The 13,739-nt window shown below is 37.9% G+C and overlaps 1 protein-coding gene across 1 annotated transcript; it reads left to right on the forward strand.

Moving 5' to 3' along the window:
- The first annotated feature begins 225 nt into the window (after window positions 1–225).
- Window positions 226–13,033, forward strand: frrs1a (ferric-chelate reductase 1a). The gene is made up of 16 exons (XM_044368358.1): window positions 226–2,797; window positions 3,535–3,677; window positions 3,848–3,942; window positions 4,978–5,125; window positions 5,242–5,361; window positions 5,731–5,802; window positions 6,080–6,178; window positions 7,197–7,347; window positions 8,087–8,200; window positions 9,474–9,589; window positions 9,731–9,817; window positions 10,430–10,527; window positions 11,633–11,682; window positions 11,782–11,931; window positions 12,097–12,155; window positions 12,543–13,033. Exons 1-16 carry the CDS (start codon window positions 2,593–2,595, stop codon window positions 12,633–12,635), a joined length of 1,800 nt encoding a protein of 599 aa, XP_044224293.1. The 5' UTR covers window positions 226–2,592; the 3' UTR covers window positions 12,636–13,033.
- The last annotated feature ends 706 nt before the right edge of the window (window positions 13,034–13,739 follow it).

Genomic DNA, 13,739 nt, shown 5'->3' on the forward strand with positions numbered 1-13,739 from the left:
CATGGCTCAGGTCCTATTCTGTTGCTTGGCGTCCTCTTTATCATATTCTTCATATATATTATAAATCCATGCTGCATTTCTGTAATTTGTGTTTTTTGTTCTATTCTGTACACACAACATCTGTTGCATGTCTGTGTGTCCTGGGAGAGGGATCCCTCCTCTGTTGCTCTTGGTTTCTTCCATTTTTTCCCAGTTAAGGGTTTTGTTTTTTTAAGGGAGTTTTTCATTATTGGAATCCAGGGTCTAAAGATAAAGGATGTTGTATTGCTGTACAGATTGTAAAGCCCCCTGGGGCAAATTTGTGATTCGTGATGTTGGGCTATACAAATAAAATTGACTTGACTTAACAGAAAACTAACAGCAATAAACATTTGGACTATAAAAACAGTAACAGTACAGTATGTCCCCATTAAACTGTGTGAGTGACTGGACTGATATGTGGTTCAGGTGCACTGACGTCACAGGAAAGCACAGGATGTGATGTCCTGCAATATCAGCAGCAGGCACATAATGGAAGGTCTAAATCTCTCTTCATATTGATAAGTAACAAACCCTGGTGAAAACTTTTAAGATCAGAGTAATTCTCCTTTATGTGGTTGCGTTGCAGCTTTGAGGGGGGCAGGAAAGACAAAGGATCCTTCTCCAATTTTACAACAAGGTCCAGACTTAAATATATTCAAAAATCTACAGGATTTATTGCTGTGATATTGCAAGATATTCATGGTTCAGAGAGGATGAATCCATGCTAACTTTCATGATCTCTGGACTTTTCATCTAGAACCATAATCTTATCAGAATTTCCATTTGCTCATTAGGCTACTTAAGTTTATGACTAGATATATGTAAAGAGAGTGACAGTGCCACCAACATCACCTGTACCTTGTATTTAGTGCTAATTAGCAAATGTTAGCATGCAACTTTGTATCCATCCTTTACATACTGGATCAATAGTCAGTTTTTCTTAATACAGTTAATCAGCTCACTGAAGGTAAAATCTTCTCCATAATACAAATGGTGTGTTGGTTAGGGGTCGTCATGGTGGCTAGATGCTAATACTGTACGTGTACCATGTAAACTGCAAAGCTCCCACGTTTCCAGTCTACTTACCTACTATACAACTTTAATTAAAGGAACAGCTCAACATTTTTGGGAAATACATGTTCTTGCTGAGATGAGAAAGATCAGTGCTGTCATTTAACTTAAAGCTAAAGCCAGGACTTAGTTAGTTTAGCTTAGCATAGACTGGGAGGAGTGGGACAACTGGCTTGTCTCTGTCCAAAGGTAAAAAATAAAATCTGCTAAGTCCATGCTAATGAAGAAAGAAAAGCTCCCTTATCTTCTTGGTAATGGTTTTATATCACCATGGGAATTTCACCAACACTAATTTTACAATGTTGGAATGATGGTGACAGCCTATATACTACATATTTTAACTCATTTGCATAGATTCTACTCCTCTGGATGTGCAGAATATGTATATACATGTAAATGGGGTGTATGAGACTGCTTTAGTAGGGTAATAAAAATGATGTCATATCAGCATGTAATGTTCCAATAGTCCATTCATCCAGTTGTAAATCTGCTGCAGTATTACCTTGTGATCCACTTTGAAACATACAGGTACACACACACACACACTGAGAGTGACACTGCGTTTAAACATATATAGTAAATTCGGGAAATTATTCCTTGGAGTTGAGGCAGTGTTTCCTTCTCCTGCAGCAGAATGGTGAGTCCAACAACTGCATCCATCCGTGGTCTGTTAAAAGCTTAACTGATAACCTGTTCTATGTTTACATACTGAACTGACTGAATTCAAAGTGAATGTTTAGCTATTTAATGTGGTTATATATATGTCACGCCAAACAAGTGACTTGTCAAACACAGCTGTAATTAGTAACGTTAATGATGGCTGCATTCCATGTATAGTAGGTGTGAGAGTACCAGGCCCCTAGCCTTTTTATTCACTCAAGACATTTTGATGTGACAGCAGGAAAAGCACAAGAGTGAGTAATAAAATGAATGATGGCTGAATTCCATTTAGCCGCTTCAGTTTCAGGTTCCTGGTGTTGTTCAGCTGGCTCACTGTCAGTCTGTCATGACTTACTGGGACACTTGAATAGAACAGAGCCATCATTAATATTATTAATAGTGGCTGTGCTTTTCTTACTTTTACACTTCATCATGAGTCAATATGTCTGTTGTGAAAAAGGCTAGTTATTTATTATGGCCTCTTGGGACACCTGACTGCTCCTCATCTCTGCTAGAGGCTAGTGGCTTGACGCTACAGTAGCTGCTACTAGCATAAGACACCTGAATCTGTACAGTTGAGTGAATCTGGCTGAGTTGTATAGTAGGCCTCAAGTTTTGACAAGAAGGAAACCTGGTGGAACCTGGTTCATACATTTTTAAAAGCTGTCCATTGTTAGTCTGATAATCTTACAGGAGTGCAATGCTAAACTAAACTTATAGTGCACAACTCACAGCTGGAGTAGGAACTCATGTAGAACATATTCTGTGGGGGACTAAGTGATTTCTTTTTCATTTTATGCATTGTGGACATACTGTAGCAGCTGATACTTTATCCTGTAGATGTCTCCTGTGGGGCTATGTTGCCTCCTCTTCCTCTCTGTCACGGTGTGTAACTGGGTACCAGCAGGCTGCTATGCCAACGGCAAGGTCACCAAAGTCTGTGGCAGCATGAAAGCTCAACATGGTGTCCCTGGTCAGACGAGCCCCAACCCCTACCACCTGACAACCAACACCACTGTGTTCAGCCCCGGAGATCATATCCAAGGTAAATAATGACTGTGACCGAGTAATCCTGCCATACCTGCAGCAGACGGCTGTGGCTCAGGAGGTAGAGCAGGTCGTCCACTAATCAGAAGATCGGAGGTTCGATTCCTGGCTCTTCCAGTCCACATACCGATGTCCTTGGGCAAGATACTTAACCTCAAAATTGCTCCTGATGGCTGTACCATCAGTGTATGAATGTGTATGAATGGTTAGTTTCCTCTGATGGGCAGGTTGGGACCTTGCATGGTAGCCCCTGTGCCCATTCAGTGTGTGAATGTGTGTGAATGGGTGAGTGTGGTTTGTAGTGTAAAAGTGCTTTGAGTGGTCAGAAGACTAGAAAGGCGCTATACAAGTACAGTCCATTTACCTGCAGCATCATAAACCATGTTCTGTGATAAAGCCTGTAATGTGAAAGTTAGAGGTAAAGTTACTCCCATTAGCAGTTCACAGTACATTCTTAGATTTTGAATATTCACAACTCAAAAACAAAGAAGCCAGTGAGCATAGTCTGTGTATCTGTAATAAATTGAAATATACATTACCAGTCAAAAGTTTGGACACACTTTCTTATTCAAGTGAATGAGAAGGTGTGTCCAAACTTTTGACTGGTATTGTAAGTAAAAAATTGAGAATTTAAAGTCTTATTCCTGACTAATAAGTTTAGTAAATTAATGAATAGTAATGACTGCTCGCATTAATATTCTTTTCTTTCAATACTTTTTGAAACACCATTTCCAGTCATCCTGTCTGGACCATCATATTTCAAGGGTTTCTTGCTTCAGGCCAGAGATGCAGCCAATAAGAGCTCAGTATCCACAGTTGGCACCTTCACCCTGACTGATCCGACCAAGACGCAGCTGCTCACCTGTAATAAGCAGCAGGTATACAAATGCACACACACACACATAGAGCAGAATGTTTGGCTTGTCATTAACAGGAGAAGTATGGTTATAACTAAAACATTTAATGCTGGCTCCAGGGAGTGTATAAAATGAACTTTAAGAAGTGTGTGTGTGTGTGTGTGTGTGTGTGTGTGTGTGTGTGTGTCCAGGGTTCAGCAGTGAGTCATACGAGTGATGCCAAACAAACACAGGTTATTGTCATCTGGAATGCTCCTGAAGATGCTCCCAGTGAAGTTCAGTTCTTGTGAGTTAATATAAAGCATATACATTTCAAAATTTGAAGATATTTAAAGCTGGTGTGTATACTTTTGCTGTACACCTGTCACTGTGGCCACGACTGACAATTATAGAATAGTGGTTAATGCTAAAAATTTAGTCTAACAGTGGTAGTGTCACACAGCATTATTTTATTAGCAACATAATCTACAGACTAAAACAGGCAGACAAAAGGTGCATATCTTGCCTAATGCAAAGTGAACACGAGAGTTTAATGTTAGCTTTGTCCTCTGACATTTTTTGCCTTCTTGCCTTATAAATATGTCTGTCTGTATGATGCACACATTCCAAATGAATGAGCCAAGACCTTCCGTCAAGTCAATGGAGTGTCAGCACTTCACATGTACTCTATGGCAGAAGAATGAGCTCAAGCAATGTCATGGCAATCAGCCTTTAGCCCTATTCTTTATTATTGTTCGATTTAGCAGAAAAAGTGCAGGTGTAACTAAAAACCAGTGGTGGAAAATAACTAGGTACTGTGCTTAAGGAAAATTTTGAGGTACTTGTGTTTTACTGGAGTATTTCCATTTGATGCCATACGCTCACAAGGAAAACCAGCTATTGGACATGTTTTGGTTTTTTTTCCTGAAGACAAATAATTTAAAAAATATTTGTACGAAATAAATATTTGTAAAAACCCACTATTTGTGCTTTGCCAATACACCTACATACAGTCATTTTATGCAAAAATGCATTTAAAAGTAGATGTGAAGCTTATATGAGGATACATGTGTCCAATGGTCAGTATGAACAGGAAGAATGATTATGGCAGATAAAAAACTATTTAAATGTTCATTTGAGCTCCTGACTGTTGTTTTAAGACAGACATGACAAATTGTGATTCCTCTAACCTAACTAAGTTATTTCACCTGTTTGTAAAACAGGGTCTTTAGGGTCATTTAAAGACATTTTTACATGTTATTGTAAGTTTGGATATTACTTTTTGAATCTTGGTCTGCTAACAGTACGTGTGTGCATCTCTATCGATGGGTTTATTTTCCAGTGTAACTGTACTTGCACACTACCGTTTATTTTGGGTGAAGCAGCCAGGACCAATCATCTCCCAGCATGGTGTTAGTCCTCCTCCACCTCAGCCCACCACTACACCCACTAAAGCACCGACGACCACATCCTCTATGTTGTCTGGACCTGTGAGTGTTACAACATTTAGACTACTGCTGCTGACATTGATTCCCTGTCTGAACATGCAGTAGTAATCAATAAACTGTTAAGACAAATAACTCCTTCCCTGAACCTACTCCTTTAGTTCACTGCGGAGGGATGTGGCTGGGAGAAATCCTGCCTCTTTGACCCTCCAGGCTGTGATCCAAAAGAAGATCCTCACTGCTTCTTCCTGTCCATGACAACAGAGGGACCAGACAGAACGGTTTAACTATTTCATTTCCTGACACAATTCATATAATTAAGGGTGCAAAATGTAGCATTTTAACATTAATATTCAACATCATACAACATAAACTGAGACATTGTGTTCATAAATTGAGACATTGTGTATCAGCTATCAGACACAGCCTCTCTCAGTTCCCAAGAATGCAATATGTCAAATGCAGAATACGAATGTCAAATAGTTATGAACCAAAACAATTAATATCCCCATCACTTTCTTGTGTAGGCCTTGACTGGACTATCTGGAATCTTTGGAATAACAAAATAATATAAAGGTTATATTGCAGATTGAAAAACGGTTGAATTTTGCAAAATATAACTGTTGTGTCTTCATGATTTTTCTCTGCAGTCTGTGATATTTGAGCTGAGCGGCCCAGCGGAGGGATACCTTTCCTTTGCCTTGTCCTGGGACACATGGATGGTAAGCTAGTTCTTTAGTGAAACACACCATACTGAATCACATAATGACCCGAATGATGTTTAATGCAAGTAATATGACAGAAAATAAAGCCAACTAGCACTAGGGAAAATGTGGCACCATATTTTTACCTTGTTGTATCAGTACTGTCCTTACAAAATGCATCCGAGACAAGCCCTAGTGTTCTTTATGAGGTTTGTGATACATTTAACATCCTGCACCTGAATCTGAAAGTCTATATGCATTCTGTATTCATACATATGTGTGTTTGTGTGTCCAGGGCGACGACGATGTGTATATGTGTGTGAAAGATGGGAATAGAGTGTCAGTGACTGCTGCATTCATCAGTGGTCGAACACACCCAGAGGACGAGTCACAGGTGACAAAACACATACAGAATAAATACAAGTCGACTTTCTCTGACTAAATCAAGTGCAATATAAACAGGAAGTACACAAGTGTGAAACATTTTTGGGAGACAGAACTTTAGAACTTTTAAATGACTTTTGGTAGCCCACAGTCCCGTTTGATAACACCTGCATATACAGTTCAGTTGTAATAATATTTGGATTGATTATGCAGTGCAGGATAAAGCTTGACTGAAGTTGCACAGATGTTATTTTTACCTCATGATCCAATATTGACGCCTAAAACTTTTGGAAAATTTTGGATGACTTGACAGTAGATGGAAATATGACTGAAGCTTGAGTTAGGCTGTTTTAAAAGAGCATAAAAATGGCCAAGAAACATTTCATATTTTTGTCAGTAGCGTTTCAATTTTTTATCACTTTGAAGCAACTTTATTTCATCTGGGACACCTTCCATTATATGCAGACACTGTATTTTCTGAAGAAACATCATGCAGCTAGCTACTCAGACTTTTATTCATGCAGCTTGTATTTCTGACAAAGTTTAGACCTTTATTCTTCTTCTTTTTTTTTTTGAGATGGGCTTCAAAAACAATTCAAACTTCATTTTTTCATTCATTTATGTACATTTTTTCATTCATTATGTACTTACTGTTTATGTGGAATATAAATGGCAAAACAATTAAATATTGAACATGATACAGATAGCTTTGCATTACACATAAACTCTATAAATATAATTACAGTGATATATAATTAAATGTTATATAATAGATTTTAATTTCTCTTAGCATATTTGCATTTGACTGTCAGGTTGAGCTCACTGTCTATATGCTATAAAGTCTAGATTTTTAAAAATGTATTCATTTTTTCTATTTGATGTAATCTATTCTTGCATAAAAGTTACTTTTTTAAAATGCACTCAGTTTTACAAAGTTGTACTTCTGTATAATCCTCAGACTAACTAGTCCTCAAAATATACTGACACAATAATACACTGTCAATATGTATTTATGTGTGTGTTCGCAGGCTGGTCTCTCCTCGGTGTCATGGCGACTGGCAGATGGATCGCTCCAGTGCAGGTTCAATCGACCAGTCAAACTGTCCAATCAGGAACCAGCACGCTATGATCTGGACCAAGAGTACTTTCTGTTTCTAGCCAGTGGACATGCTCAGTACGGTATGAGAGTACACACACACACACACACACTCACACACACACACACACACACACACACACACACACACACACACACACACACACACGTGCCACTTTAGAAATGTTGAACTCATTGACCCTGGTAGCTTTAGAGCCCAATTGAAGTTCTTACCAAACTGTCAGAGCTTTATTATGCCACATGATAGTTTGATCAGCATCACCATCTTGGATGGGTATCAGTTTTATTTGGGCAAGAGGACGTCATTAACAGGTGATGAAGGGCTTTTTCTTGGTTAATGGTTAATGGTTGAAATGAGATTGAAATGATGAATGAGTGCTTGACATGAATTAAATCCCACTTTTTAGTTCCTTTCACCGTTGCTTTATTGTAAAGAGAACATGCTGTGAAGATGCTGCAGTTTGAGAGCAGGATATATGTGGGGCAGCCGTTAGTTTAACCACTTTGTGTCCCATATTTAACACACACATTTGTGTGTAATGGATAAGGATTTGTCTTTAGTGCCAGAGGGTGTGTAAGCCTGCCGTTCCTTTATCTAAAGCCGTTGCTTTATCTGACTTCAAATGATCTGGGATTCCTAGAATGACCTTTAAATTCTTAATTGGTGAAGATTCCCATCATGTCCCGCTGGTCTTGAATGCACCAGGGTTAGGAGGATGATTAATCATTTTTCAGACATACTGTATGATGGCTAAAAATAAAACTTTGAGGAATTTAATAAGCTTTGTCTTTCTCCACCAGGTAAATTGTGGAGGCATAGTCGCCAACCTCTAATCTCCACCCTCAGAAAACGTATCACCGGCCCACCTGAGATTCTTGAAGGCTCCCGCGGACCAATCATTCTGAAAGTGCATGGTACTTTACATTTATATCACTGAGAGTGGCTGGTGCAGTCAAAGTCATCCAAGAAAATGTTATTAGCCTTAACAAGGTCCAGGAGGACTCCATTATTGTTCTCTCTACAATATGTAAATTATCTGTTATCAAAATTATATTTCTTTATACAAAATCAGGACCACTGGTTGCAGCTATTTTCAGTACTATTCTGTGCTTGAGTACAATTTTGAGGCACTTGTTCTTTACTTTAGTATTTTCATTTACATCTACTTTATACTTCTTCTGCAAAAAGTATTGTACTTTTTACTCCACTATTTATCTGATCACTTTAGTTATTAGTTACTTTGCAGATTCAGATTAATATTAATAACATTATGACCGATTATTATACAGTACCAGTCATAAGTTTTGGCACATGTTATCATTCAAGTGAATGGAAAGGTTTGTCTGTACTGTAGGTCATCAAAAGACTAAGATTTTATTGATCTCCAGGAGGAAATTCATAAGCTACCCAGCAGTACGGAGCGTAAAATGTACTTTTACTTGTGGTACTTTAAGTAAGTTTTGATGCAAATACTCTTGTTCTTTTACTCAAATAAAAGTTTACGAGCATAAGGTTTACATGTAACAAAGTATTTCTACACTATCGTATTGTTACTTTTACTTAAAGTCTCCCTCCGCTCAAAAAATCTCTTTTGCTTATTGTTACATTTCCTAGAGCTTCACTGTGTAGAATGATGTATGTGCAGAGTTTGACACTAGAAGGCTGTTTTCATATTCATCTGTTTGACGAGGGAATGTTTCTCTGTGCTCACCTTAAAAACACTTTAAAGCATGTATTGTGTGCATGACTTGTGACATCACAAGTTCAGAGCCAATCACGGTCCAACCATGCAGCTTACACAAGTGTGACGTGGAAACTTGAAGCCTCCAGTGCACAAACACTGTGAGTGGACGTAACAGTGAAGTATGAGACATCTGGTGTCTAGAAGTTAAATTCAAAATATTTGGATATTCAAAGATTCTGGATTTTTTTCAAAGAGTTAGAAGGAGGAATATATATATTTTAATTAGCTTAATTGTAATTTAGTTTTTAAAAAGGTAATAGAACTTTTATGTGGAAAAACCATATTCATATAGTATTTTTGTATGTCTTAAAAAATGTCTGGAGGGGATGTTTAAGTAAAAGATCTGACTACTTCTACCACCACTGAACATTATCAAGCTAATTAACACTGGGAGTGGCTTTTAGCTGAGGGAAGTAACTGCTCTACTGCCTCTATTTCTCTAGGTGCACTGATGCTTGTAGCCTGGATGCTAACAGGAAGTGTCGGTATCATCATTGCCAGCTTCTATAGAACTGATTGGCCAAATCAGACTCTGTTTGGCAAGAAAGTTTGGTTCCAGGTGGATATTACACACACACACACACACACACACACACACACACACACACACACACACACACACACACATGCACACATACAATGATCCTGTGTGCAAATATGGTGTATGTGTGTGTGTATGTGTGTGTGTGTGTGTGTCTAGGTTCATCGAGGCCTGATGATGGTAACTGTGAGTCTGACCATTGTGGCCTTTTGCCTTCCATTTTTCTACAGGAGAGGCTGGAGCGAGGTACAGTATCCACTCACATCAATCACTTTACCCAAATTCCTAGAGGCACTAAGCAGGCTAGTCAGATTATTATGTATTATGTTTATGTTTTTAACAAGGTAATTTAACTTTTTGCTCACAATTTTTCAAAAAGAATATAAATAATGAGCAGGGAAACAAAGACACAAAGAGAAACAGGTAGGTAAAAGTAATGGATAAATGCTTAAAACAGCTAAAAGTACAGTATTTGGATCAATTGTTAATTACAGTAGCTATTGGATAAATGATTGAAAAAACAGGTGAAATAGTTAACTTAAAGTAAAGGATAAATGGTTGAATTATCCAGTTTCTGCCACTCCAAGTAGTAGTGATACAACTTAACCAAGCTGAACTAACCCTTGACAGTTCTATTGTATGAAAACTATTGTAACATCTACAATTATATCCATCATTGTATCATTGTATGTAGTTTAAAATCAATTTAAGATTTAAGAAACGCTTACAGATTGTAAACAATTTGTTATTGTCCTGCTGTAGTCATACATCACCAGCAGAGAGGGGTGTTGGATCAGTTATCAATTGCCGCACAGCTCTAGTGTGTGTGTGTGTGTGTGTGTGTGTGTGTGTGTGCAGCATGCAGGTGTCCATCCCTACCTAGGTTGTTGTGTCCTGGCATTAGCTCTGATTCAACCAATCGTGGCTGCTTTCAGATCATCACTTGACTCTCACAGGTATGTGCATGTGTATTCAGTGTCGCAGGAGTGGTGGAAAGTAACTCAGTACATTTACTTAAGTACTGTACTCAATTACAATTTTGAGTATTTCCATTTGATGCTACTTTATACTTCCACTCCACAACATTTCAGAGGAAAATATTGTACTTTCTCCTCCACTACATTTATTTGACAGCTTTAGTTACTTTTCAGATGAAGATTTGACACAATGGTTAATATAACAAGCTTTTAAAATACAACACATTGTTAAAGATGAAACCAGTGGTTTCCAACTTTTTTGGCTTTGGACGTCTCACAAAAAGCAGTGTGTAGTCGGGGTCACATTTCACATGTCTATGAGTTGTTAACAGCTCCACCAAATAGTGATTTTCCCCTCTAAACTTCTTACATGCTTTCATTTCAATAAATGTTCAAATGATCCAATATTTCACCAAAAATCAAAGATTATCATCACGACCCCTCAGATTTATCTGCTGACCCTTTGGAAGGGCCTAACTGGTAGTTTGTTGATTGTGTATGAAGAAGTAGTAGTAGCAGTAGAACTTTTCTTGTAATGGAGTATTTTACATTGCTGCATTCCTATAGTTCTTGGTGGGTGGGTTCAGGGACATTATCCAGGAAACATAGTAATCTATCTTTGAGAGACAGCTAGGCTCTTGCCATAACACATAAACTACAACTAGAGTGTATTGTTCTTGACATCCGTGCATCATTATATTTAAAATTGCCTGTAACACAGTGCGCCAAGAAGGTAGCATTAATCACCACTGGGATGATTTGTTCCTCTGAATCAGAAAGGAGCTACCGTTGCTGAGTCACAGAGGGAGGGAGGATATTCTCTGGCCTGGTTTTTTCATGATACCAGGGAGACCAGTATGAACAATAATTGGGTTGGGGATTTCGGTTTAATCTTGCTGTTAATGTAACTATTGAGCTGTGCTTGTATGCTGGATTGTCTGGCTGACTGCATGAATAACTGACAGACAAATTGGAGGATTAAGCGAAGGATTTTTTGGCTGCTAGATTAAATGTGAGATTTATTTATATTTAATTATATTGTTATTACAGTATATTAATATCTTTGTATGATTTGTGTCAAAAGATACATGTGGGCTCACTGGGGAGTTGGCTCTGTGACTGAGATCATGGCAGGTGGGTTTGTTTAAATAAAGTTTGATCTTTGCCAACACTTTGCAAGGACTTCCTAGATGACTAATTCATTAATTAATTCCGGTTTCCATGTGATTACAGTGGCAGCCATGTTCTTGGGCATGCATCAATCATCGCTGCTCCTCCCCTCACCATGGGCGACACATGTTCTGATTGGCTACGTGACCTTGCAGGCCTCATTCAGGTTCCTCCTCCTGATGCTGATGCACAAGCATCTTTACATCAAAACATGTAGGATAACTCTAATGAAGTTCATTGTGCATTTTGAGTTTTACTGGTATTTAAATTATGATGATAAGGAATAGCCTTCATAACTTGGCAGAGTATTGAGTGCACTGTTAAGTGATGCCAAATGTACTTTTGCACTATTATTCATGTTGTTTGTTTGACCAGCAGCACTGGGATCAGATGACCAACAAGGCATTCTCTCTGACCAATCACAGCCTGGTCGCTGGGTAGGTAGAATATAATGTCTGTCCTGCTTCCCGGTGGTGATTTTAAAAAGATCTTGTCAGACTTGTTTTTCATTTTCTCTGGTATCACAGCGACATTCATATAATATTATTTTAGATGATATAAAATCATATACTGACATGTCATAGAGCTTTCCTGCCTTGTCATATGCAGGTGTAACCAATGACATTAGACATGGCTGCACTCCATTCAGGTGTCCCTGCTTGCTGGCTGACTGACCCACCTAAATGGAACGGAGCTATTGTTAGTGTTACTAGATACGCTTGTGCTCCTCAGACTGTCTGCTGTGAGAAAGGTGTAATAGTGGGAATGTTTTTGGGACAGTCCTCATGTCTACTTTCTAACTTCTATCTTTCTTTCTGTTTCAGGAGACCCTCATCAAGTCTTTCATCTTGGCTGCTTTTGCTTTGGGAAACTGTGGTCTCCTAATGGCCCTGTTGTCTTTCATAGCTGCAATTTGACATTTAATTGCAAACAATGTAAATATATTTTCAAGACCGTGGCACCCCAGCAACATTAAGGTGACTTTTGGTGCAAGCTTTGGTTTTGCCCTGACACCACTGAGCCCTACAAACTACAGGTTTTAACTGAAAGCTTTGGAAGCCAGTAGGTAACAATAACTACCAGTCCAACAGCAAGAATAAGGGACTTTAAGTTAATTATTCAAACCCACTATCATCTACTTAAAACCAAATCTCTTTCACTTTACAGTATATTTTCTGTTTTGCTTGTAAATGTGTAGTTACAGTGTACATTTACTTCATTCTTGTACATTTCTGATTAATTGTTGGTATTCCAACTCTATTTTCAGTTACATTATTAATGTTTAATAGTGGCACTTCATTGGCCACTATTAAACATTAATGATGTTTTTAATTTTTTTTTGCTTTGTTTTGTTTTGTTTTGTTTTGTTTTGTTTTGATATTCATTAACCTGCATCATGTACTCAGTTTTGTCTCAGAGTAATAAAGAATGTAATTAAGTATTCATTAAAATCCAGATAGATATTATTATTTTTGTCTTCATTTACTTTGTCATCCTTTTTTGTAGTTCAATGTTGACAGTTGTGAATTTATCATGCGTCAAAAATCAAAAGGAACAACAATATGTAAACAGTAAACTGCTGAAACAGCATGAACATGTTCCTGCCCCAGTTTATATGGCACTATGAGGTTTTCAATTCAGATGAAAGGAGAACAAAGCCATTAAAGATACCAAAGGTATATGTATAATTCAGAGGGTGACACAATGTAAGAGAGAGAACAGAGCCGCCTGCTCCTGGTTAAACATTTGTCAAACTGCACCTAAACTACCAGACAGCATCATAATGAAGATACAATATAAAGCCCCACCTTTCTAACAGAGAGTTAGAATGGATTATTATAGAATTGAAGCTAAATGTGTCCAAAATAACACATCACAATCTGAAACTTAAGTAATGACCTAAACCCTCTCAGTTCTATTTTTCAGTTTCAGTTTTTCATAGTTTAAGTGAGGTATTACAATACACTTGTAGCTAAATGGCATCCAATCTGTAAAAAAATACATAAATTATATTACATCAT

The sequence above is a fragment of the Thunnus albacares genome, chromosome 12, assembly GCF_914725855.1.
Source record: "Thunnus albacares chromosome 12, fThuAlb1.1, whole genome shotgun sequence".
Classification (NCBI taxonomy): domain Eukaryota; kingdom Metazoa; phylum Chordata; class Actinopteri; order Scombriformes; family Scombridae; genus Thunnus; species Thunnus albacares.

Excerpts from the sequence above, each read along its gene's own strand:
- frrs1a (XM_044368358.1), top strand. The coding sequence starts at position 2,593 with ATGTCTCCTGTGGGGCTATGTTGCCTCCTCTTCCTCTCTGTCACGGTG. Across the intron at positions 10,528-11,632 it reads TCATCACTTGACTCTCACAG|ATACATGTGGGCTCACTGGG; the intron begins GTATGTGCATGT and ends TTGTGTCAAAAG. Across the intron at positions 12,156-12,542 it reads AATCACAGCCTGGTCGCTGG|GAGACCCTCATCAAGTCTTT; the intron begins GTAGGTAGAATA and ends TTTCTGTTTCAG.